The 27675-nt window shown below is 37.4% G+C and overlaps 2 protein-coding genes across 2 annotated transcripts; both read left to right on the top strand.

Moving 5' to 3' along the window:
• The first annotated feature begins 6449 nt into the window (after nt 1–6449).
• LOC149791624 (uncharacterized) lies at nt 6450–14144 on the top strand. Its single transcript, XM_089969230.1, has 2 exons — nt 6450–6689; nt 11967–14144. The coding sequence occupies exon 2, from the start codon at nt 11988–11990 to the stop codon at nt 14016–14018; it is 2031 nt and encodes a 676-aa protein (XP_089825356.1). The 5' UTR covers nt 6450–6689; nt 11967–11987; the 3' UTR covers nt 14019–14144.
• A 4087-nt stretch (nt 14145–18231) lies between these two features.
• On the top strand, nt 18232–26981 carry LOC149791623 (uncharacterized). The gene is made up of 2 exons (XM_089970177.1): nt 18232–18511; nt 23126–26981. Exon 2 carries the CDS (start codon nt 23151–23153, stop codon nt 25155–25157), a length of 2007 nt encoding a protein of 668 aa, XP_089826303.1. The 5' UTR covers nt 18232–18511; nt 23126–23150; the 3' UTR covers nt 25158–26981.
• Nucleotides 26982–27675: the final 694 nt, after the last annotated feature.

The following is a 27675-nucleotide window of genomic DNA, read 5'->3' as shown; positions in this document are numbered from 1 at the left end:
GCAACAATGCCGTTATCTAGAAATAGTGCCTAATATATAAGAAAACACTTTGGCTGATTTTTAAACTGAAAAGATACCCCACAATGCTGTAGAAAAAGTGCTTATCTACAGACTACATTGGACGAAAATAACATTGGAACATTATCAGACATACGATAGCAAGAGCTTGTTAAAGAATGTAGTAAGAATAATGAATAAATTACGTACTTTGATATGAGCAAATTCACTAATGTCCATACGGCGAAATGTACAGAGCGGCGTAAATGTCTAGTACACTATAGTACACTTTTAAAGAGTAATGTTCAAAGACTCAACAAGGTAAAATAGTGTCACGGTGTGTCCGTGTATAAAGTATGTGTTGTTGGTCCAATGAAAGGGATGGCCAAATGCGAAATATAGTAAATATTATTTGTGTACTTCAAAGAGTTCACGAAAAGTTGTAGATTATTGAAAATAAACTTACCGCTTGTAGACGACTGTTATATTGGTTTGTTGATAACAGCTCCAGCCATTCTATCGGTCATGAGGCATTTCCTGGATAGCGACATTTAAAACGCAATAATCAACAAGACTTATTCAGATCAGTATACAAATTCAATATTTATCTCCAGGTGCGAAATCAGAATTTGGAAAATAAAACACAGTTACCGAACACAGTTATATTCAAATCAGACAATAATAGCTTAGATATGAAATTGTTTAATTTGATCTGCAACAGTTTTTAAATTCAACCGCAGCATGGCTGGAAATATTTCAAGGAAAGAAACAAATGCTTAAATGAAAATGGGACAACACAAAATAAAAATGTATGCCAATGTTATCACCTGCTGTAATGATATATGCCTATGTTATCATCTGCTGTAATGACATTTGCATATGTTATCATCTGCTGTAATGATATATGTCTATGTTATCACCTGCTGTAATTATATATGCCTATGTTATCATCTGCTGTAATGATATCTGTCAATGTTATCACCTGCTGTAATGACACATGTCTATGTTATCATCTGCTGTAATGATATATGCCTATGCTATCATTTGCTGTAATGATATATGCCTATGTTATCACCTTCTGTAATGATATCTACCAATGTTATCACCTGCTGTAATGATACATGCCTATCACCTGCTGTAATGATATATGCCTATGTTATCACCTTCTGTAATGATATCTGCCAATGTTATCACCTGCTGTAATGATATCTGCTAATGAAAATGTAAATATGGATCTGACACTGTTGAGTACTGGAGTACATTATCAGCTGATGAAATACATTTTATGGCAGACAACAATGACCCCCCCCCCCCCCCAGCTGGACGTTCTTCTGCAAGACAGCGACAGACTAACATACTATACTACTAAGAATGTCACAGATATAGTCCATGCAGCGAAATCAGCCCACTACACTACTAAGATCATGGAAAGTTCCAGCTGCAAAGAACTCTTCGAGATTACTAAGAAACTAATGTCAAGGAACAAATCTACACCACTTCCAACTACCTTCTTTCCAGTCGACCTTCCGGACATGTTTGCAGATTTCTTCCGTGACAAAGTACAAACCATTAGAGATAAGCTTGACACCACAATTTCAATTGACTCGTCGTCACCATACAGTTGGGACACAGAATTTGAGCGGCAACCATTAGCAGCATTACAACCTGTCTCTATGGATTTCGTACGTACAATCCTGATGAAGAGTGCACCAAAGTCATGTGAACTTGATCCAATTCCAACATCACTGTTGCTTGAGAGCTTAGATCCAGTATTGCCTTCACTAACTGATGTTATTAATACCTCTCTCTCATCAGGGGAATTCCCATCATTTTTCAAAACTGCCATTGTAAAGCCTCTGCTGAAGAAACCAACACTAGACCATAACGATTTAAAGAACTACCGCCCAGTTTCTAATCTCCCATTCATATAAAAAAATCTTAGACAAGGTTGTTCTATCCAAGCTTGTACTTCATCTAAATTCAGACAGTCTTTTTAGCAATGTACAATCTGCATATCGCCCTTGCCACAGTACTGAAACTACTCTTCTAAAAGTAGTTAATGACATTCTCGCTGCGTTGGATAGCGGAAAGATTACAGTCCTCACCCTCCTTGATTTGTCTGCAGCATTTGACACAATAGACCATGATATATTACTTCACCGTCTCCATCATGTATTTGGCATTCATGATACAGCCATACTGTGGTTCAAGTCCTACTTGGTCAGCAGGACACAAATTGTATCTGCAAATGGAATACAGTCCAGCTCAGTTGATCTATGTTTTGGTGTTCCAAAGGTGTCTGTTCTTGGACCTGTTCTCTTTATTCTGTACACTCAGTCGCTCTCAGGTGTCATATATCATCATCCAGTGTGTCACTAATTGTACGCTTATGACACCAAAATATACAAATCTAGCCACACAACTGAAGTTGATGCTACCATCCAAGGTGTAGAGAGGTGCATTTCTGATGTGAAACCATGGATGACATGTAACAAGCTGCAGATGAATGATGATAAAACTGATGTCATTCTGATCACAACACAAATACTTTCTCATTCACATCCTTTACCTCAAACAATAAACATCAGCAACACCAACATTAAATTCACACAATCAGTACGAAACCTAGGTGTTACTCTGGACAGTACTCTCACATTGCACCAATATGTCATAAACGTATGCAAGGCTGCATATCTTGAGCTAAGACGCATCAGCTCCATTCGCAAATATCTTTCAGTTGATGCCACTACAACACTTGTATGTTCATTAGTACTTTCAAGACTGGACTATTGTAACTCAATTCTGTCTGGTTCATCTCAATATCTGCTCCAGAAACTTCAAAACGTTCAAAACACAGCTGCTCGGATCATACTTAGAGTACCAGGATCAGAGCACACCTCCCCGCTGCTCTGTACCCTACACTGGCCATCCATTCGATCCAGAAACAAACACAAATTTTGTTCTCTGTGCTACGTTTCACTGTCGGACTCTAGTCCAACATACCTATCCGACCTCACCCATGTGTATACACCAGCAAGATACTTACGCTCCTCTTCTGACAATCGTATACTCATTATTCCCACTATGAAAACAAAGTCATATGGACAACGTTCTTTTGCATACCAGGGCCCAAGAACGTGGAATGAATTGCCCACTGAACTTAGACACAAAGACACAGTGATCACATTCAAGAGGGCTCTCAAAATTCACTTATTTCAACTGCAAGAACAAACTTAAAGACCTAATAATGTTTCCTACCTTAAATATTCTCAGCATGTTTTTTTAATGTTTTCTAATTTCATGGTGTTTGTTTTTGTAATCATATCATTATATGTTTTTTATATCTTATTTGTGTTGTCTAATGTTGTAAAGCGCTTAGAGCTTCTAAAGATTAGGCTCTATACAAAGTCCTCATTATTATTAACAGAGGAGGGAACATAAATGTGATTTGGATTTTTAACGTAACTTTCAAAAAAATTCAGTCACATCGCTACGATGTCGACAGTGTGGCAGTTTATGGTGGTGTCTAGCACCGGGACATCATGCAAAGCGAGGCAGCTGCTAGTACCATTTTTATAATTCTTTGGTAATAAATCTGATATAATCTGTAGGCTACGTTTTATATAAATCTGAAGATTAGGTTTTATATAAGCTGTTGATTAGGTTTATATAAGCTGTTGATTAGGCTTTATATAATCTGTAGGTTAGGTCTTATATAAGTTGCAGATTAGGTCTTATATAAACTGTAGAATAGGTTTTATATTAGCTGTTGATTAGGCTTTATATAATCTTTAGGTTAGGTCTTATATAAGTTGTAGATTAGGTCTTATATAAACTGTATATGAGGTTTTATATTAGCTGTAGATTAGGTTTTATATAATCTGTTTTAGGTCTTATATAATCTGTAGATCAGGTTTTATATGATCTGTTTTAGGTCTTATATAATCTGTGTATGATGTTTTGTATAGCATGTATTAGGTATTATATAATATATGGATGAGGTCTTATATAATCTATGGATTAGGTCTTATATAATCTGCACATTAGGTGCAAAGGGACAAAACAGAACATGTAATATGCAGTTTCCACAGAATCAAATACATTTCAAAGGTTAACGGAGATATTAATTTTACAACACAGATGAAAACGTTGTGGTAACATAAGAATACATGACATATCTGAAAGTGAATTTAGCCTGTGTTGCTGATGGTGACGGTATGTTTCTACTACCAAGAGATATGGTCATAAAAATGAGTAGCATCATCGGATAAAACAACAATCTATAGAAATCCAGTTACACGGATAAACCTTGACTCTACTCAACCAAATATGAAACAAAGGTATGACAAAACCACAAAGGAAAAAACCTTTCAGCTTAGTGGTAATGATTTGCAATGATTTCAAACTTGACTTTTTCTTTAAACAGGTTCGTCAAGTAAGTTGAAGAGAGGAACGTGTTGGTACGTTGTTGCTTGACAGCTCTGATAAGTTTTGTATCTGTGGGACTGATTGGAGGTTTTGAATGGTCTAGCAAGTCTAGATACCATTTCATATATAATTTATAAGATATAATTTTCTTCGTTGAGAGTCCATGCTTCCTCCAGATAATACTCCAACTTCTATGTTTGACTCATTGTCAACAATCTTAACAATGTTCTTTTGTCAGGAGCGTGATTCTCTTTGCCAAGTGTTGAACAAAAGAGGACACCACGTGTTCTTACTGTACGGTCATTCGTTCCGGTACTGTTTCAACTTTTCTCCTCCTTTGTCCTGTCGACCTTCTTCTTCCTCAGTTAGCCTTGATGGTGACTGCTGTGGCTGCTGTGGTTCCCGTTTTTGACCTTTATCTTCGTGGTTGCCGGTTTCATATCTAAACAAGTTTTTATTAGTCTATGTTGACTTCATTGAGACTGTTGATTTTAATGGAGTGTCAGATCTGTAAAAAGGACCACATTCACTATGCTGTCTTGAAATTGAACAAGTTGAATTTCCTCAATCTTATGGCCCTGATGGTATGATGTGAAAATGTCCTTCCTCACTGCTGAATGCTGGGGTGAAATGAAATTTTATTGTTGGCACCCAATTATTGAGTGGATTTAGAGTCAATTAAGATTTCAAGTAATTCTTACCTCAAAATCAAGCTCGAATGGTACACAGTGACTGACCATCTCGGGCGACTAGTGCCATAAAACAATGTAATGATAACAATGGAAAAGATGTTGATAAACAGATCTGTCGAGGGCTGCATTACTTAAGATACCAAAGAACAAATGTATAGGTAACTGCACCTGGAGCAGCTGGTCTTTGATATTAGATCACAGTTTAGTGGCAATGGTGAGAGTTTTGATTCCAATCGTCGTATGGGATATTTTGCAGCGTTTCCTGTTCAGAATCTATCACTGTCCATTCCCTTACTCTGTTTTTTATTACAAGGGTGGATGTTGGATAATGCTTAGTAATGGATTGTCATTGGGTGAACCCACCATTTATATCGACCCTACACTTCCGGGTTTGTTTTGGGTATTGGTCAAGAAGGTCAGTATTAGTAATATATGGGTGTTGGTCAATAAGGATATGTGTTGGTTAGTAAGGCTGTGTGTTTATACGTAAGTTTCAAGTAGCCCTGGACTCATGTTCAGTTCCCATAAGAGCTAACCACCATGCCACACCATAATATTAAATTCAAATAATATTCATGCTTCACTATAATGTTGACTTTCCATAACGGTCATACTGAAATAAGCTAGACTGCCACCTGCCCTTCCCATACATGCTTAGTCATTTGAAAATCATGGTAGTTTTCAGTTTTCACACCATGGGAAGAAAAGATGGTTTTGTTGAAGAGGGAGTGAACGACGATACACTAATTGAAATCCACGTATCTCTCTCTTTCACTGATCATCTGGTAAAGTAAAAATCATTATTTTAAATTATGTATGGTCCTTAGTGTAAAACTAAAGGAAGGATTGATAGCCATCATACTTGGCAGTTCATATCCTTGTACCCCATTCGTTCCTTTTGACTCTGAGCCAATATCATGGTAATCTGAAAATGAAAGTAGAACACGTGGAACATGTAATTCCTTGTAATGTTTTGTTTGTACAGTTGTTACCGTCTTTTCTCCTAACCATCGATGAAAAACGAATAAAAGTATATTTTTAAAAAATGAGAGAAAACTATGAGTGAAAACTAGAGGTAGAGAACCATTGTACAATGGTGACATTTATTTCCCTTTCCATATTCATAGGTTTCACTTATAAACCTTATTTTTTTTTTTTCGATCTCTTTCTCTCAGGCGATGATAGACAGTAGCAATAACAATATTAATCTTATTCCCCTACTTTTATTGAATACGCTACCTGTACTACGATTTTATTCCGTGTGCGACATTTGGTTTGGAGCACTTAACACGTGGCAGTTTGCCAACGAAATACAAAGAGGACGAAGATAGGTTAAGAAATATACATTACATGTCATTCAGTAGATTTTCTCCCGATAGTAATCGTTCTAAATCAGATCATCGGCGTTTGTCGCAAGCATTTACTAATCACCTGGAATAAGTTATATTTTTACATCCGGGATTTCTGAAGGTACGTGTTGTACGTTTTCGAGAAACAAACACCAGTGGAGAAACTGAATTGAACTGAGGAAAGCCAACTTGTGAAGTGACCAAGACGTAGTTGTAATATTTGGTAAGTGATTAGGACTTACATCCGCCCGTTATTATTTAGGTCTAATATTGTATATTGTATATACCATTTAAAAATACTTAAAATCTGTGCCTTTTATCTTTTACAGATTATAAGTACATGCTGACGCTTATCTGGAGCGTTATATTCATAAGGTTTATTTTTCGTTGTTGATTGTGCTAGCGAGTCATTAGACACTACACAATAATCATTCACATAACACGTTCGCATACCTACCTAAACAAATATTTCCCTACCAACCGTTGTGCTGCCTACGCAGAGAATGCCTGCCTACTTTTGTACCTATTTACTCTCACTCTCATTCACTCTGTCTGTCTCTGTTCTTCGTTGGAGGTCTGTCTGTCTGTAAATTTACACATGCATGAAAAATCAAAGACTCTTTAACACCCCCGGGATTTTTTTTTTTTTTTCACAAAACTTTCTGAGTTCTACAATATGAACTATCGCCGCAATCACAGGAGAGAATATTATCTAAACGATTTACCGTACGATCACGGTCTTTTCGACGTTTATATAACTATTTTTCTTTTCCTCGCCCATACAACATATTGACACTCTGGTTTCTTTTTTCCTTGAATAGAACATTATCTATCAATATAAATGTAAGCACTCATTTTAGAGTGCTTGCATGATGATTCTCGTGTCTACCAAATCAGTGGAACAAAATTTTATGCATTATTTTGCCACTGGTTTTGGAACTTCTGCCAGGGCGGGAAGTGAGGACATTATCAATAGCTAAAAACAATTTTATGAAAATATGCATGCCGTATCTAAGGAGGAGTTTTTATTTTTACAGTCTGACATGTACATTAGACTGTTTCTAGATAATTTTAGGAAGTTGAAGGAAAATTGACTTGAAAGTGCTCAGCTTGCTAGCTGCTCAACCTAAATGAAATATTGTATTACTTTATGTTCAGGAACATATTCATATTGTGTTAAATTGGGTTAGTATTGGGATTTGTATACTTGTCATGTTCCAAAATTTGGCAAAATCACCATCTACTACATTTGTTACTGCATTCGATTGAAACTTGGATGTAATGTTGTCGAGGGTCTAAATTAGATACGCTGATACGCATGGTTTTCAGCATAGCAGATAGCGTGTGTGTGTGTGTGTGTGTGTGTGTGTGTGTGTGTTACAACTATTTGGTTTTAAAATAAATAATAGAAAAGAGTGAGAAGCAACAAGCTTTGTAAATTTCAACAAACAATTTACTTCTCTAGTGAAAAAGTTTTTAAAAAAAGAACTTTTAGCATTGCGAATTAAACGCCTCCACCAAATCCTTGAATTCCCAACTCAAATCCTAATGAATACAGTTCTGAATAATCTTTAGTATTATTCCAAATAACTACCAACGCTGAAGGTGTTGATTTGCTCGTAGTGACCGGTAGTCACTAATGTACTAATATTACAATGGCCTGAATTGTATTGATGTGCCAAATCTTTTGATGAATCGCAGTAGTATGATTCAAGGTTTCTTTGTTTTAATTCACTATAATTCTCAGTTAATGTCTCTTTCCAAGAATATTAATGAGCACGTTGTATTTCCAGTGAACAATAAATAATTTCACCCAAATCTAAATCTGAATACAACAATATAATTTATTTCTGGCCAGGTGTTATTATGGGAATAAATAATTTTTTCAAGTACACAAGATAAATATAAAAAACTAAGACACAAGAGAATAACCGGGATGAGGGCCAAAAGTTAATTTCTACAAAAATCTTAATTATTATTAGAATGTCTATTAATACAATTATAATAAAGAACATGGTAAACAAAATGTCCTTGACTTACAGCAAGATAAATATGTTTACTTTTATTGATAATGATCCCAGTATTAAACCTACACTCATAGAAGAAAAAAATATTGGCTAATTATTACTTTTTTACAGAATAAAGAAAAATCAATGATTCTGGTCTGGTATATAAAGAACTTGATTTTGGACAAGGTCAGCAACAAAATAAAATATTACATAATTCATAGCATATAGTAAAAAACAACAACAAACAAACAACGCAAATGACATTTATGCATAGTAAACACTTGTTAACGTTGTGTTACAATTTTTGAAAGTCATGTATCTTTAGCAGCAGTTGCTGTATGCAGCTGAAACTGTATCGTAATATTGTTATAGGTCTAAAATGTATACACTGATACGCGATACGACACCGCCAAGTGAAGTATTACGGCCAACAATGTAAAAATTGTGTGTACAAAATTATCAAAGTGGGTACAAGGATGATACTGACAAGTATAAGGACGGAAGTGAGAGCAAATGTATCCGTAAGACTCTCCATTCGTAAAATTCAAGTGTTATGATGCTCCATGATTTGAAGGAAAACAAAAATCAAGGACTGTCCAGCTAAATTCAAGTGTTTCATTACCGGGGAAAGGGGTGCATATTTTTCTTTCAGCTTTGTACAATCTACAGTCCGTGTAACCCGACAGACAGCATTTGCCTTTACCTTACAGACGAATTGTAATTATGCTATTGTTTACATGACAATCGTACAGATAAAGGTTACGAGAACTTTGTCTGATGTACACATATTTCGGTTTTGCTTTAGAGTAAATATTGGGTATATGGTCTAAAACACACCAGATCATATACGGTATCTTTGGTAAGAAACAATCCAGTCTACACATTATATATTTTATTTGCTCGCACAATCTTACTGTCAATTACCCTATTAACAATGCACCGCTGACACTTAGCAACGCCTATCAAGGAGGCCATTGATCACGCGGACAAAGGACAAGTGGCGAACTTAAGATTTCAGATTTCACTCCCTCACTTGGAGATCTAAGCAATCAGTGTACACGTATGTAAATGAACAGGGGCTAGTCCAAAAATATTTTTTTGTTTTTGGGGGTGGGGGGTGGGGTGCGTGAACAAGTAGGCGAGGGCCATGTTGTTCGAGCCCTTGATCCGCCCCGGGAGAAGGATCTACATGACGTGCGGATGTGACTTTATAGTATACCGTGTAACTGGCAGTAGGCACCTTTCCCTTTCACCTGACTTCGTATGACTTGTACACGGATGACATATTAAAGTCAGGCTCACACGCACACACAAACACACACACACACACACACACACACACAAACATATATGCCGGAAATTAAAATCACGCGGATAGAGGTGAGATGCATGATTGAGTTGTAAAGGTCAGTGTCTTTAACAACTCTGCCATCCAGAACCCATAAAAAATTCGAAGACCAGGGGTAAAATGCAAAAATAAATATCACGCTGATAGTATTAAAAAGTCAACAAGTTCATTTCACAATACTTATCTTACTGTCCTTGGAACAATATATGTAGTATTCAGAATCTTGTTGATCTTCAATTGTGAATGTGATGGACCACAGCGTTTGATCCATTTCTTATATTAATTTGATTATATTCATTAGAAATTAATTTTTTTTAAAAAACAACCCACCCACCCTAAAACCGCCACCGCTTAGTCTGTCTTGTTACCGACTGTCAGTATTACGTAGATGATATCAATTTTTGTTGGCGTGATACATTGTTTTAACAAACGATCAGAAGAGTTTTCAACTAATAATAGGTCATTTTTGTATTCTTATTAATTATGAATGATGTCAACAGTTTACACTGTACCACGTGCAACCCGAGGAATGTACAGTTTATTTTACAAGGTACAGATACAAAATTACAGCTTGCGTGTCCAGTTCGGCTGGTCGCTACGCATACTCGAGTTCATTGGTTGTTTAGTATTTTTAAACCGAGTTAAATAGGGTCAGTTGAATGATGAATATATATAAGACATTCGAGCTATCTCCTTAATAGATACGTTATTGTGTGCTACGTTTCGCAGATAAAAGGGAGCATCAAACTGGGCACGTCTCTCATTACTTCTGTCCGTCTCACTTTCGTTTCAAACAGATTAGCTAAGCAGTTAGCTTTTGATAATACCGTAGATAAATTAATTTGTTAACTTTCCACGTCATCATGTATTGAGCCATAGTCAGTGATTATCAAATCCAACCATTTTCTTTCCAGTACAACACATCCCTGTCTTGTTATTGGATTACAACCAAATTTAGTCTGCTAAATGATATTGATGAAGCCCTGGCAGAATTCTACTGTCAACGTCATGCATCATCGTTTAGTAGCTATACAGCCCATGATCGAGAAAATCACATACTTTCTTTCCATTTCATTAACTCCTTTTATTGTTACTAGATTTCAACCAAATTTCCTATGAAGCTTGATTTTCAGTTGATCATGTCGATTATCAGCAATCTACATAGTCAGACGAGTTATGGTTCTTTATTGTAATACTGACCCACTTCTGCTTGCGTACAATGAATTCCTTGATAATTATTGGATTTTCAACCAAATTGTAAAGGAAGCATGATATTAATGAAGTCATCGAAATGCAGGGAACGCCGGTTACTGGAATTCGTTTGTTTTCCAGTGTACAGCACCTAAAGTAGTGTAGTAATAAACATTGTCTTTATTATTATTATTATTATTATTATTGTTGGTTTTTTCCCTTGATATAATGCTCCAATAAATGTGAATCTTCCATGCAGAATGTCTCAAGAATTGCAAAGTCTCTATTACTCATTTTCACTCCCCCCCCCCCCCCGTTGCCCTCGCGCGATATTGGAATACTGATGGATCACTCGTGTGTGTGTGTGTGTGTGTGTGTGTGTGTGTGTGTGTGTATGTGTGTGTAGTCACAGAATACCTTTTGAATGAATTCATTAAGTCCTGGTAAACATTATCCAGCGTGATTCATATTACAACAAATTCAGTGCTTAGAGTTGTTATGTCTTCAACGACAGCTGGAATATAGCTATAGTGAACAATTATATAATTAAAATGTGTGTGCTTTGGAAGGAACGATTGAGTTACCTTCCCTAAAATCGACCTAATACTATCATTCTCAGTATCGGCGGGTTCCTATCTATAGACCTGATTCTGATTGAGTATGTATCAGTTCTAAAAATATACATTCTCGTGTGAACGAAAATTAGACATTTCAAGATTTATATTTTTTTAAAGGTGAATTTATTTTTCTAAAAGTCAGTTATCAAAAAGGGAACAGCATTTTGTAGACACAATTTTCATATGAACAACATATTAAATATTTTTTATGCGATTTTTTGATCATTTACAAACATTAGTCGCATAAAATGTTGCATTTCAGATGTAGCATGACAAAGCCGTGTTGCATATACTAGTATTTCTATCATGATCACGACGAACTTATATAATTTCAGAAGAAATAATAACAGAAAAAAATGGCTGCCACGAAAGCATCACCCCGTCTACATGACCGTCTGAAATGCCCGCTTTGTCTGATGGTATTCAAGATGCCGAGGATTCTGCCGTGCTTTCACTCCTTTTGTCAGGGTTGTCTTCAATCCCACATTTCTAAGAAAATCAAGAATGACGAAAATGCCAAGTCCTTTCAATGTCCCATCTGCAAGAAAGTCATATGCAATCCCAGTGGAAGGAAAACTTCTGACCTTGCAATTGCGTTTCCTCTCAACACCGTCGCCAGTTTTCTCCTTTCTGTGAAAAATGAGAAAGCGGAGTTTACTTGTGACCCCTGCAAACTAGGGGACAAAGCCATTAAGGGAGAAGGATACTGTTTAACATGCGACGAGACGTTGTGTAAACAGTGTATAACGTACCACAGAGCGAATAAAACTATGAACACTCATGAGATTCTTAACATAGATGAACTCACCAGCAAGCCAGAATATATTATTAAGCTGTCTAAAACGGCAGATTGTCCCAAACACAGTGACCAGGAGGTTGAATATTACTGCAAGGATCACAAAATTCTGTTTTGTGACAAATGTCAAAATGACCACAAGGGATGTTTCAACAAGCGTGATTTAGTGCAGCACGCGCGAGAAGAGATAGAGCAAGGGAAAGTTGAGGAAGTTATGAAACAATTTTGGAACCTTCTGGAGCATCTAGAAACTTTCATCAGGACGAACAAGGAAAATGTAAAGTCATTGGAAACTCAGGTGGAACAAGTGATAAAGGAGCTTCAAAGAATTCGTAATAAGCTGAACGAAACGTTTGATGAATTGGAGACAAAAGTAAGACAGGAATGTGAGAGAATATATAACAATGAAGCCAACAGAATCTTCAAAGAAAATGAAAGATGTAAACCTGTCATAGCTTCGATACGAACGTCCTACAAACTGATGGAGACAATGACTACATATGGTTTGAAGACTGACTTTAATATCTACCTGACACTGAATAAAATGGAGAACCATCTTGAGGACTACACCAAATCTGTAAAGAAATACTTTTCGGAAAAGAATTATGTAACATTAGAATTTAATGAACAAATGAAAAAGCTCGAAAATCTTCAGAAGGAAGAAGGAAGCCTAATTTCAGTCCAAGAACACCAGATACACTCACCATACAAACAGTTGACCGTAACCAGCGAAGACTACATTATTACCAGAATCAAAGTAGTTGATATCCGAGCTCCAGACGACAGAAACACACACTATACTGGAGTTGCTTTCTCATCTGCTGGTGACAGTTACGTGCTTGTGGATAGAGAAAACAACAGATGCCTTCTTTTTACATCTTCCAATAATTACACAAGTCAAATGGAACTTCCGGCAAAACCATGGGATGTATGTTTTTGTGGCGAAAACGATGTGGCTTTGTCCTTTCCAGAAGCAAAGCTGGTCCAAATTTCAAAGTTAAAAGATGGTTTATTCGACTCAGCGCGTATGATTTCTGTGGATATGAAAGTGTTTGGTCTTGCAGCTCTTGACAAAGACAATCTGGTGTTTTCTGGAAAGCTCAATGGAAAGTACTGCTGGAGTGTAATACAAACTAGCGATGGGAAAAAGCTGTCTCATTTTGAGATAAACGACTCAGAAGACGTCACAGACAAATTCTTCCACACCTACTTGGCTGTCAACTCTACCAAGGATAGAGTATATATTTCTTGTTCAGGAACCAACACCGTCTACTGTTATGGTCTGGATGGGAGGGTCTACTTTAAGTACCAACACAAAGATTTGAATATTCCTCTTGGTATTGATCTCGACCCAGAAAATAATGTGTACGTTGTAGGATACATGTCACTCAGTATTCACCAGCTCTCTCCAGACGGACGGCTGATTCAGATCTTTCAGTCAGGAGTTCCCCTAGATCCAGTGGCCTTGACCTTCCAGCCAAACGGGGAGAATTTCATTGTGACGGGCCACAGACAAAATAGGAAGTTATATGTTTTCCGAATAAAATACAAAGATGAACTAGACGCGAGTACAAATCATGCATTTAATTAATTGATTTGTGTGTATACCACTAACAGAGGAGTTAAGAAAAACAAAAACAAACAAACAAACAAACAACTCTGTGATATATTCCCGTCACCACTACAATTCAAAGTCTGTGTTAAATTTCTTTTCTTATTTGGTGTTCTTTATTGCTTTTGGAATGAAAGTATTGAATCTCATTTGATGGCACAGCCCAACCTATTGCTTTCTCAAACTGAAAATTAACAACTAAATGCAACGCTCGCAAGACCCATCATGAGTGTGTCGCATGAAGCATTTCTGAGAGAGAGAGAGAGAGAGAGAGAGAGAGAGAAAGAGAGAGAGAATGATACAAGTGATACAAGTGTATTTAAAAAAAATATTTGAAGGAGTTGTTTTCTGTCGGTACAGCAGAAGCAGGCAGTACGGTCAGTGTGACACAGTAGAATGCAACTTACATTAGTACGACGTTTGGAACTGATTAATTCGTTCCCAGTCTTAAAACTAATCTTTCAGAAATCATACTTAAAGAGCAGTTAAGCTTTTAAAAATGGCAAACATTTTTAATGACCTAGTTTTTAACATGTTGGAAATTTCATGCAGGTATCCTTGGTATAGTTTAACATGTATATAAACAGCTCCCAAACTTCATAATAATGCGAATATGACGTCAGAGGACGTATGCAGTTTGCAAAGTTGAGACTGCCGGAGTAAGTAAGATAGGCGAATTGGAATCCATGTGCAATCTGCAAACATTTGCATTTAGCAAGCCTCAATTATCACGTGCACTAACGATGTTTCAGTGATATGTGTTAGGGCTGTACGAATCGGCCTGAACGTGCTCAAATACCCAAAGAAACCTCCCTATCAGTAATGGATGAAAGCTAATCATAAGACAGCTGTAGAAATCTAAACTGAAACTGCGTCATGAAAAAGCGAAAGGTTGAATGCTGCGATATGACGGCTAATGCAAAAGTGAAGAAGAAAAAAAAATTAAAACAAAGAAGAAAAAAACAACAACCCAACAAACCACCGGCTTGATTACTTTCTAACCACCTGGTCGACTTTCCTGTTGTCTCTAAGGGAAATAAAATTAACTCCCCTTTCCTAGCCATTATGTAGCCAATACGATGTTAAAGCAACAATTCAGTTTTTCTTCCGTTCTTTTTCTTTCGACTTCAAACTTTCCATTTTGGCATACGGTGTGTGCTACGTTTACACCTGTTCTACTGATGTATGTTTTACAATTTTTTTTATTGAAATGAAATTAATTTGTTTGAATTGTGATATAAACCTTACTATATTGCATCCTTTATTCCAATATGGCTGCCTAAGACGTCATCCGAGAGGGTTCGTAAATAAATGCAAGGAACGTGTAAAACGTAGGTACTGTGCAACCATACTATATGTAATTCAACCCCTGCGACAAAACAGTTATGGTTGAATTGCAAAGAATTTTCCTTTCTAACCTATTAAACCATATCAAATAATAAAGCATCTCCGCATCACATATTGAAGTTTGCGAAGCATGTGAAGATTTTATTTTATTAAATCACATAGTAAGAAATGCACATCAAATATTAATGACTGTATAGCGGGTAACTAACAAAATACATAAAACCTTGGCGGAATAACAACAGCTCATCGATAGGTACGAATAAGGTGATACAGTAGCTATTGTATTATCGGATATATAATTCTTTCGGAATACCAATCCGCAGCCTTTTGACTATAATAGAAGCTTACATCAGTGGATAGATAGCACCGTGCTCGTGAATAATTTTTTCACAACAGAGGTGTTGTAGCGGTCTAAGGTTCTCGCCATTACAGATCATTGACGTCACACTTCAGTCCGCGTGGGTGCAAGTCTCGGGCTCGGCCATCGTGGGTATGTATGAAAACTTTTTAAGTAGGTTTCCTTGTATCTGTGGTTCTTCTCCGGGTTTTTCCTCCTCCCTTGGCGCATGTGTGTGTGCGATGGTATAGATGTGAGATTGTCTGCATAATAATCTATATGTGTATGAGTGATGATCACTGATGCCTGCATGCAGTTTGGTCTCACCATCAGCTTGGAGAAAACAAATGTCAGCGTGCAAGATACCACCATTGCCCCTTCCATCAAAATCAACGGTATCACCCTGGAAGCAGTCAACAACTTTACCTACCTGGGGTCAACCATCAGCAACACTCTCTCGATTGATATGGAGCTGGACAGAAGGCTTGGAAAGACAAACACCATCATGACTCGATTAACGAAGAGGGTGTGAGAAAACCACGCGCTGACAGAGCACACCAAGGTCCGAATCTACCAGGCCCGCGTTCTCAGCACCCTTCTATATGGAAGTGAGACCTGGAGTACCTACATGAGGCAAGAAAGCCGGCTCAACTCCTTCCATATACGGTGCCTAAAACGCATCCTGAAAATCAGCTGGCAAGACCGTATTCCACACAGCGAGATCCTGCAGCGTGCAAGTACCCTCATCATGTACTTCCTGCTGAGCCAACGCCGCCTTCGATGGCTGGGACACGTCCGACGCATGGAGGACGGAAGGCTGCCAAAGGACATCCTATATGGACAGCTGGCCACTGGCATGAGAAGAGTCGGCCGCCCCTCACTCCGTTTTAAGGATGTATGCAAGAGGGACATGAAGGCATGCAACTTTTCACCCGATGGCTGGGAAGAGCTGGCTGAGGACCGAGGCACCTGGAGACTGACGGTAAACAATGGCATATCAGTCGCTGATGCGAGGAGAGGCCAGTTGGCGGCAGAGAAACGTAAGAGAAAGAAGAACGCGGCAGCAACCACAGTAACGCAGACTTCCCAGTATGTCTGCACCAACTGCAATAGGGACTGTCACTCACGTATAGGCCTGCACAGCCACAACAGACGATGCCAACAGAGACAGACAACACGCCAAGGGCGCTATTCGCATGGTCTTTCGAGACTGAGTCGCAAATGATGATGATGATGATGATGATGATGTATGAGTGATGATCACATCACTCCTCCACCCCCGTGTTTTTTGTGTGCTTTTGTTTAAAGATGTGTGTTGGATAGTGACGCTGAGTAATGAATTGTCAATAAATGTTATTCCTCATCACTTTAGCCCCCTAGTTTTAATCCCTCTTTAACATCCGTTTGTAGGTGTGGGTGTTGGTAAGTAAATACCAGACTTGGTTAGCAATGATGAATATTGGTCAGTACGGGTCAGTCTTGGTTAGTAAGGAGGGATATTGGTCAGTAAGGGTTAATCATTGTTGGTAAGGATGAGTGCTGGTCAGTAAGGATGTTTTTTGTTATTATAAATGTGTGTTAATCCAAAATTTCGATAGTATCCCAAAACCAATGTTTAATTCCCATACCCAACACACTCAGTACACTGTTTCATTTGAATAACTATTTAAACCTCGTAATGTTAAATTCCCATTACCATCTTACCAACCAAAAATTTTAACCTAATTTAAATTCACATCATCGCCATACAATCTCATACTGTTTAATTCCCATTACCGCCAATATGCATTTTTACAGCTATATCACCCGCATCCTGCACTTTCCTCAGATTACTAATTCCTTTGCAAATCGTGGTTAAGTTTTCAGGTGAACGTTTCCTGTATGTAAAAAGGCTCATACCCCGAAAAGAATGGATGTATAGTTGAAGTGTAGAAGCAGGGCGATAAGCATTTGCATATCCATGCATCTCTACCCTTCCACTGATCACCTGCAAGGTAGAGTATTTTAAATTAATTATGGACCTTGGTCTACAACTCGGGAAGGGGTTAATAACCATCGTACTTTTAGTGCAAAATCAGGAAGCACCGCTTGTTATATACATACATCCCATATCCTCTTTCTGACTCTAAGCCAATATCAAGGTAATTAGAAAATGAAAACGAAAGTATCAGACGCTGTAGCACTTGGTATATAATTCCTTGGTATGTCTTGTTTGTACAGTCATTACAGGCTGGTCCTCTAAGCACTGATATAAAATTGATTAATAAAACTATTAAAAAAATAAGAGAACAAATTTGAGCGATAGTCAGTGGTACAAAACATTGTGCAATGATAACATTTATTCCCGTTCCATATTCATGTTTTTTCTTATAGTGTTTTTTGTTATTGAGGTTTCCTTCAGGCACTGAAATGCTATTGCAATACCAATATAAATCGTATACCGCAATTTTCATTAATTACACAAGGCTTTTCTTCCGTGTGCGACATTTGCTTTGCAACTCCTAACGATGGCAATCAGCCAAAGTAATACAAAGATGTCAAACAGAGGTTTGGAAATAGTTTACTTTGCATGTCGTTGATTCAATGTTGTTGGGACATAATCTTACCAAACAGCACGCCGGTCTTTTACAGAGGTACTTATTAACTACCTTGAATTGGTTCTCATTTACATCCGAGTTTTCTGACTGCTCGTGTTGTACAGTTTTCGAAAAGTGAATAGTCGCAGAATAATCTCTCGAACTGAGGAAAATCAACGTGTACAATGGCGAAGACGTAGCTGTAATTTTTGGTAAGCGAACTAAATCTTCCTTTCCACCATTACCTTGTATATTGTATATTTTTTTCTGCTTTTTATATTTTCCATTTTATATACATTTTAAAGAAGTTGAATATCTTTGCTTTCATCGTTTATCGTGTTGAACTACACGTGTACGTCTGTCTGGAAGGGTTTATCTTTATACGGTTTAATTTCAACAAAGTTTTGTCATTACAAATTAAGCTTTTAATAGCAATTATCTAGTCAATATTGTGCTTGAGAACCATTATATTCTATATATACTCACGTAGAAATGTACGTTCACATAGCTACCTACACATTAATATAACTAATTACCTTTGTACGTATTTATTACCCCCCCCCCCCCGCCCAATTTGTATATACATGAGATAAATTTCCTTGCGACTATTGACTAAGGGTGGACATTGAGTCAGGGGTGGAGCTTATTTCAGGGTATTCAAATGTATCTGCTAAATCAATGGAATGAACAATATTTTTATTTGTACGCGTACATTGAATAATGATCCAATGTAATTTAAAACTGCCCAACTTGCAAACGGCCTAACCTAAACTTACCTGGAAATGTCACACCAGTAGTTGCATTCAAGAAACTTTAAAATACTTTTAATGTGTGTCTTTTAATGATATCATTATTAATCATTGTGAATGATGTAAAAGACTACATTTGACTGGAGCCTGGACTCAATGTCGCCTTGTGTCTAAAATATATACGCCTGTATACCTTAGTTCTTGTCTTGTCTCTCTCACCAGTTGAGCAAGAAATAGCAAAAAATAATGTTTCATTGTTGTAAACAATGACAGAGTTTGAATGTGAAATATATGCAGCAGCAGTTGCTATATTCAACTGAAACCGTATTATAATATTAATGTAGGTCTGAAGTTTATAAGCTAGTATACGAGGAGCTCCTGCTTTGGTTGTCTAACTTAAGTATTATGATCAATAATGTTTTGCGTGAAATTTTATCAAAGTCAGGCACAGGGAATATAATGACAATCAAACGGACGGAAGTGATACGTCCGGTTTCGCTGAACGCTTGATGGTTTTAAGTTAAATATTTTATTATCGTATTTATTATCATCATTGCTAACATTATCCTTATTATTATCAATACTCTTCCCCTCTTTGCCGCCTTGTTCTGTTTGAGCAGATTAATCCTTGAAATCCTCGCTTCGTAAAATTGAAATATCATGAAGGTCAATTTTTGGAACAAATAATCAGGGGTCGTCAGGACCAACCAAATGTTTCTTACTGGGGTGGGGTTTGAGGGGGCTTATTCTTTCAGTCAGCTTTTTATAATTTACAATCCAATTAACTCGACAGGCAGCACTTGCTCTAACCTTACCCGTGCATTATAATTATGCGATTGTGTGCATGATAATTGGGAAGCTATCTTCCGCTTTTGAAGGTTACGAGAACTGGATATCTTTTGTACAAATATCTCGCCTCTGCTTTATAGACTATATGGAGTATACGTCATGTAACACATCAGATCCTATCTTTCTTGTCAATAACAATGAAATCTACATTTTATAAAGTCCATTTATCCCAGGCAATTGGCTATTAGCCAATTAACTATTCTTTGGCGACTCAAGGACAAGACAAGACATGACAAGACAAATTCTTTATTACACTCAGGTTACAAAAAGCAACATATGAGGAAAATATTAGTGCCTCATTTTGCATGTTAACTCAAAGCAACGTACAGCAATCGTGAAAAGTTGGCAAACAAGTCATCAAGAAGGCCGCTGATACTGTGGGAGAAAGATGTGTGGCTGGTTTTGTTAGGGTTTTGTGGGTTTCAGGTCATTGTGCAGCACATGATAGACTGCCTATACATGTCGGCCGGTATATGAAGTAAGAATAATGGAAATTCCTGGGACGAACCACCGATTCACCGGAAGCTATTGTCAAGTTTTCTCACATACCCACGTTGACCGAGTAGACACTCGAACCGATGTTGACACTGGGGAGTTGTCAGTGGCCAACATGAGCCACTTTGGCTTGGAGGTTTTGGATTTCAGTCCTTAAGTGGCACACTGTCACGTTGAGATCTAAGCAGTCAGGATATACGTACAAGTGATCAAGGACGAATCCATAAATATCATTGAGGGATTGGGTAGGAAGGAGAGTGAGGGAAAGGTTCATAAATAATTAAGCGAGGGATCTGTGGAACATAACATTCAGTTGGTGCTACCCGTTCCCGCAGGTTTTTGTATTTTAAACGTTTCCAGAGCATAATTTAACCGTCTATATGTAAAGAAATCTTACTCTAAGAAGGTTGCTTCGCGCTAATTGTGTGTGTGTGTGTGTGTGTGTGTGTTAGAGAGTGGTGCTTAAAGGACAGTTATAGTATACAGGTGCTTCTCGTTTAGGATGGACTTCACATGTTGCAGCGAAATGTCACCGGTATCAGCAGGGTGTCATCAGAAAAATATGTATTTTTTCATTCTGCAAGTTGTCAGCTGTCTGTAGCGTACACAGGTGACGTGTCAGGTCAGGCTTATCCACACACACACACACACACACACACACACATTTATTTAGCAAATACGTATATATATATATATATATATATATATATATATATATATATATATATATATATATATATATATATGTAACATTTTGCTTTGAACATATGCGTTCAAACCTCGGCAACTAGAAAAAGAAATAATAAGTAATCGGCTTTTCTTAAAATCTGTGGCAGATTTAAAAACGAAAATTTGAAGACTAGGGTAAATGTGGGGAAATAGATATTCCGACTACAGCATTCAAATATCAACACGTTCAATTCACGTGATTTATCTGATTTACCTTGAAACAAATATATGTATCCTTGATAATCGTGTTGACCTTCAGTTGCTAAGGTGCTGGCCCACAGTCTCTGATCCATTTCATACATTATTTTGATTGGAAACCAAATTTAACAAAACAACAACAAGCGCAACAGTATAATGTCTTGTTATCGACTGTCAGCTTTACGTAGATGATATCAGTTTTTGTTGGCATGATGCATTGTGTTAACAAACGATCAGTAGAGTTTTCAACTGATAATAGGTCACTTTGTATTCTAATTATATATTAATTATATCAATAGTTTACACTCTACGATGTGCAACCTGAGGAATGCGCACTTTATTGAATAAGGTACAGATGTGAGGTTATAACTTTTGTGCCAGACACGGTTGGTCGCTACGGACAGACTGTGCACGGATAATTGATTTCATTAATAGAATCGTTATTGTCCGTCGCCTTTCGCAGTTAGCAATTGATAAGACCCGACGGGTGGAATTCAACAGTCTTCTACGCTATCATTTGCAGAGTCATAGCCTCTGATCATTAGACCCGACCGCTTTCTTTCCGGCACAGCAGACTCGTTTCCTATTATTGGACTTAACCAAATTTGGTATGCTGCATCATATTGACGAGGCCCTGGCCGAGTTCGATTGTCAGCTTGCCACATCTCCATATAGTATAGTTAACGCGCACGATTGTCAAAATCACATACTTTTCCATCTGTAAACTCTCTTAATTATTATAAATATCAACAAATTTTTGTATGCAGCTTATTTGTCCTGAGTTCGATTATCAACATTCTGTATTGTTTAGAAGAGTTATGGTCCTTGATTGTTATACCCACCAGCTTTCGTTTCTGGACATTATATCCTTTGATGATTGTTGGATTTTCAACCAAATTTTATAGGCAGCCATTGATGAGGTCAGCGAAATGTGGGGAGCATCAAAATATTCTTGGTCTTTTTTTTTTATTGACACAGCATGAAAAATTACTGGTAAAGCAAAATATTATTATTATTATTATTATTATTAGTTTTCCTTCATATGTCTACGGTGTAAACGTGATTCTTTGATGCTGAATGTATACAAATTACTAAGTCTATTTTACTCAGTTTTGCCCCTATAGATGAGACTGGAGATTGAAATCTCTCTGTCTGCCTATGTGTGCTTGCGTGTATGTGTCTGTTGGGGTGGGAGAAGGGCAAAGGAGTCAACATACCATTTGCTGGAATTCAATAAATCTTGGCAAAGACTACCGAGTGTGGTGCAAAAAGTGCTTAAATTTAGAGTTACTAGATCATCAACGATAGCTGGAATATTACCATAGGAATAATTCTACTAAGCATACAATTGATAGGACTATATAGTTGCCTCCCCTAAAGTCGATAAGTACCGCAATTTACCATTGTCAGCATTTAAGGAAACGCAAACGAGCGGCATGGTTCGTATCTACAGATGTTTTTCTTGTTGAGTATGTACTAGTATTAAAAATTTATACCATAATGTGAATGAAAGTTAACAGGATTATATTGAGATCCTAAATTGTAAACGTTTTAATAATTATTCGCCTGTAAATCTTGACGCGGATTTGATATTTTTAACAAAGTTATCAAATAAGGAACACTCTTAGTAAAGGTCAATTTTCATTTGAAAATTGTATTATAGATTTGAGATTTGTCTTATGAGATTCACGAATCACTGACATATTTCAGTCTTAAAAATATGATATTTCAGGTGTACAATTAGCACGGACATGTTGGATATACTAGTATTTCTATCACGACCACGTTTAATTTATTTGATTTCAGAGAGGATATTGTCGCAGAGACCAAAATGGCGGTTACGAAAGCATCACCCCGTCTTCATGACCATCTGAAATGTCCGCTATGCCTGATGGTATTCAAGATGCCGAGGATTCTGCCGTGCTTCCACTCCTTTTGTCAGGGTTGTCTTCAGTCCCACATTTCTAAAAAAATAAAAAATAACGAGAATGCCACGTCCTTTCAATGTCCAATCTGTGAGAAAATCACGCGTTGTCCAATTGGAAGGAAAACGTCTGACCTTGCAATTGCGTTTCCTCTCAATACCGTCGCCAGCTTTCTCCTTTCTGTAAAAAATGAGAAAGCGGAGTTTACTTGTGACCCTTGCAAACTGGCTGGCAAGGCGATCACCGCGGAAGGATATTGCATGGCATGCGACGAGACGTTGTGCACACAGTGTACAATGTACCACAAAACAAATAAAACTCTGAACACTCATGAAATTCTTAACATGGATGAACTCACCAGCAAGCCGGAATATATTATTAAGCTGTCTAAAACGGCAGATTGTCCCAAACACAGTGATCAGGAGGTTGAATATTACTGCAAGGATCACAAAATTCTGTTTTGTGACAAATGTCAAAATGATCACCGGAGATGTTCCAACAAGCGTGATTTAGTGCAGCACGCGCGAGAAGAGATCGAGAAAGGGAAAGTAGAGGAAGTTATGAAACAATTTTGGAACCTTCTGGAGCATCTAGAAACTTTCATCAGGACGAACAAGGAAAATGTAAAGTCATTGGAAACTCAGGTGGAACAATTGATAAACGAACTTCAAGGAATTCGTAATAAGCTGAACGAAACGTTTGATGAATTGGAGATAAAAGTAAGACAGGAAGGCGAAAGGCTATGCAGAGAAGAAACCAATCGAATGTTCCAAGAAAATGAAAGATGTAAACCTATCATAGCTTCGATACGAACTTCCTACAAATTGATGGAGACAATGACTAGATATGGCTTGAAGACAGACTTCAATATCTACCTGACACTGAATAAAATGGAGAACCATCTTGAGGACTACACCAAATCTGTAAAGAAATACTTTTCGAAAAAGAATTATGTAGCATTAGAACTTAATGAACAATTGAAAAAGCTGTGTAATATTCAGATTGAAGAGGGAAGCCTGATTGTTGTTCAAGATCGCCAAATAGATTCACCATACAAACAGTTGACAGTATCCAGCGAGGACTACACAATTACCAGAATCAAAGTAGTTGATATCCAAGATCCAGACGACAGAAACACACACTATACTGGAGTTGCTTTTTCATCCGCAGGTGACAGTTATGTGCTTGTGGATAGAGAAAACAACAGATGCCTTCTTTTTACATCTTCCAATAATTGCATAAGCCAAGTGGAACTTCCGGCAAAACCATGGGACGTATGCTTTTGCGGCGAAAACGTTGTGGCTGTGTCCTTTCCAGAAGCAAATTTGGTCCAAATTTCAAAGTTAAAAGATGGTTTATTCGACTCAGTGCGAATGATATCTGTGGATATGGAAGTATCCGGTCTTGCAGCTCTTGACAAAGACAATCTGGTGCTTTCTGGAAAGCTCAATGGAAAGTACTGCTGGAGTGTAATACAGACTAGCGATGGGAAAATGCTGTCTCATTTTGAGATAAATGACTCAGAAGACGTCACAGACGAATTCTTCCACACCTACTTGGCTGTCAACTCTACCAAGGATAGAGTATATATTTCTTGTTCAGGAACCAACACCGTCTACTGCTACGGTCTGGATGGGAGGGTCTGCTTTAAGTACCAACACAAAGATTTGAATATTCCTCTTGGTATTGACCTCGACCCAGAAAATAACGTGTACGTTGTAGGATACAGGTCATTCAGTATTCACCAGCTCTCTCCAGACGGACGGCTGATTCAGATCTTTCAGTCAGGAGTTCCCCTAGATCCAGTGGCTTTGACCTTCCAACCGAACGGGGAGAATTTCATTGTGACGGGCCAAAGACAAACGAGGAAGTTATGTGTTTTCCGTATAAAATACAAAGGTGATCAGAAGTGAGTGATAATGATGCATTTATTTGCTGATTTATTTATTATATATTAGGAAACAAAATCATACTGAATCTTCTTTGATTGGACAAACTTCAACGTTACTAACGATTCGGACCAAACTTAGACTCTCACTTTGTCAATGAGAAAATTAATAACCAGAGGAGACCCTCGCATCTCACTGTTGGAATGAAATGTTTTCTGTGTGCACAACAGAGATGCAAACAATAAGGGCAGTTTGAATCGGCATTATGTAATTCAAACTAGTATGAGTTCAAAGGATTGAAGATGTAGTCCAGGAAACTAGGCCGCACATCCATGAGAAATTGAAGCACATGATTCATTCCCAGACTTAAAACTAATCGTTTAGAAATCGTATTGATACCGAAGTTAAGCTTTGAAAATGTTTTAACATGTAGAAAATTGCACGGTGTTATACTTTTAACATGTATTTAAACAATTTAATATATTCTTAAACTCGATAGTTACGTGCATTTAATATCAGATACTTCAAATGTTATGTACGGGTTGCTATGTTCAAACTTTCGTAGCAAGACGGAAGAGTTTGAATCCAAAGTGAGTTGCAAACGTGTACACTTGCTAATTTTTTTTGATCACAGTTATTCAAAAATAAGTTGTATAAGGAGAAACTACTCAGTTGGCAAGTGCACAACCGATATAACAATGATACACACCATAGCGCCTTAAACCGGCCTGAATATGCACGAATATCCTATAATTAGGAATGGTGAAAAGCTCATGATCAATTATGACAACTGTAGAAATTGAAACCGAAACCGCGACAAGAGAAGGCGAATATTTGAATAAAATAAGATAATTCATCTTTGTAGAAGTGATAGAAGGTGGATCATAATTCAAGGGTCGCGGGTCGGCAGCCTGGGTGTATCTTTACTCAAGTCCCTTAGCTCCCATTACCAAGGCATGAGATAGCCTGGGTGTATCTTTACTCAAGTCCCTTAGCTCCCATTACCAAGGCATGAGATAGCCTGGGTGTATCTTTACTCAAGTCCCTTAGCTCCCATTACCAAGGCATGAGATAGTCAAAATACAGTGTTAACGTGCCGTGAAAGAAAGGAAAAATTTGTTTTCGTTTTTCTGTTTTATTTTTATAACTTTGCTTAATAACTCAGAATTGATGTTCTTGCAAAAAGTCTGGGCTAGTTGTATGCACGCTCTATTGATGTATGCTTTGTAGTTTTGTATTGAAATAAAAAAAAAAAACAAAAACAAACAATAATTGTTTGAGGTGTCGTATAATCCTTATTAAAATCTATCACTTGTTTTCCGATGTGGCTGCCGTCGTCAGCTGAAAGTGTCTATGAAGTTAAAAGCAAGGGACACGTCAAACTTAGGTAACGTCAGCTAGTACAGTGCGACCATGCTGTATGTAATTCACCACTGGAACAAAAGATTTTTGGCCGAATTGCAATGCATTTTCCTTCTTGTAAAAACGCACACGCAATAAAACATTCACATCACCTAATAAAGATTGCACAGCAATACCTTTTTTTTTACTACATCATATGGTAACAAATGCACGTCAAATATTAAAAAATGTGCAATCAAAAATGCATAACATATAATTAGAAATACACGTCATGTAATAAATAATGCACATATTACGATAACAACAGCACGCGATATTTTTAGAAATGTGCAAGATATATTAAGAACTGTGCATCATATATTTAAAGTGAAAGTCGTATAATAAAGCATACATATGATATAATACAAAATGCACGTCATATACTAATGTATAACATTATATATAATGAAAAAAAACCACATTATATAATAAAACAATCATATCATGTGTGTATGTGATTTGGATTTTTAACGTATCTTTAACAATTTTAGCCATATCGCTTCGAAGTCTGCAGTGCGGCAGTTTTTAGTGTTGTCTAGAACTGGGGAATTATGCCTCAGACATGTAGCATCATGTCCAACTCAGTCACATTATCCAGGCACCCGGCTGAGTGCTTATAACACTCACCTGTAACATATACCTGTCAATGCTGAGCGCCAAGCGAGGCAGCTGTTAGTACCATTTTTGTAAGTTCTTGGTATGCCTAGGCAGGGGTACCAACCCGCGACCTCCCGCATCCGAGCGGACGCTCTAATCACTTGGGCTACTGGAGCGGTCGCATACTCATCATATAATAAGCAGTTGATATCATAACATAACAAATGCATATCATATAATAAGAAATGGATATCATATAATATTCAATTCCAAACGGACCGCATAAGACAGCCCCTGCGTTCCAGATTCAAATTCAATGTAAATTTAGACGTTCAATATGTGGGTATGGCTTACGGGGTTTCTTAGAAGAACAAAAAAGATGATGTACGGTGTATTAGTATTTGGCGTTGTATAACGGATGCCAAGCTATTAGCAGTGGATAGGTATTAGGCGTTGTATAACGGGTACTAAACTATTAGCAGTGGATAGGTATTTGGCGTTGTATAACGGGTGCCAAACTATTAGCAGTGGATAGGTATTTTGG

Source organism: Sinohyriopsis cumingii, chromosome 9 (genome assembly GCF_028554795.1).
Source record: "Sinohyriopsis cumingii isolate HCF-2022 chromosome 9, ASM2855479v2, whole genome shotgun sequence".
Taxonomy (NCBI): domain Eukaryota; kingdom Metazoa; phylum Mollusca; class Bivalvia; order Unionida; family Unionidae; genus Sinohyriopsis; species Sinohyriopsis cumingii.
This window is presented reverse-complemented; position numbering and strand designations above follow the sequence as displayed.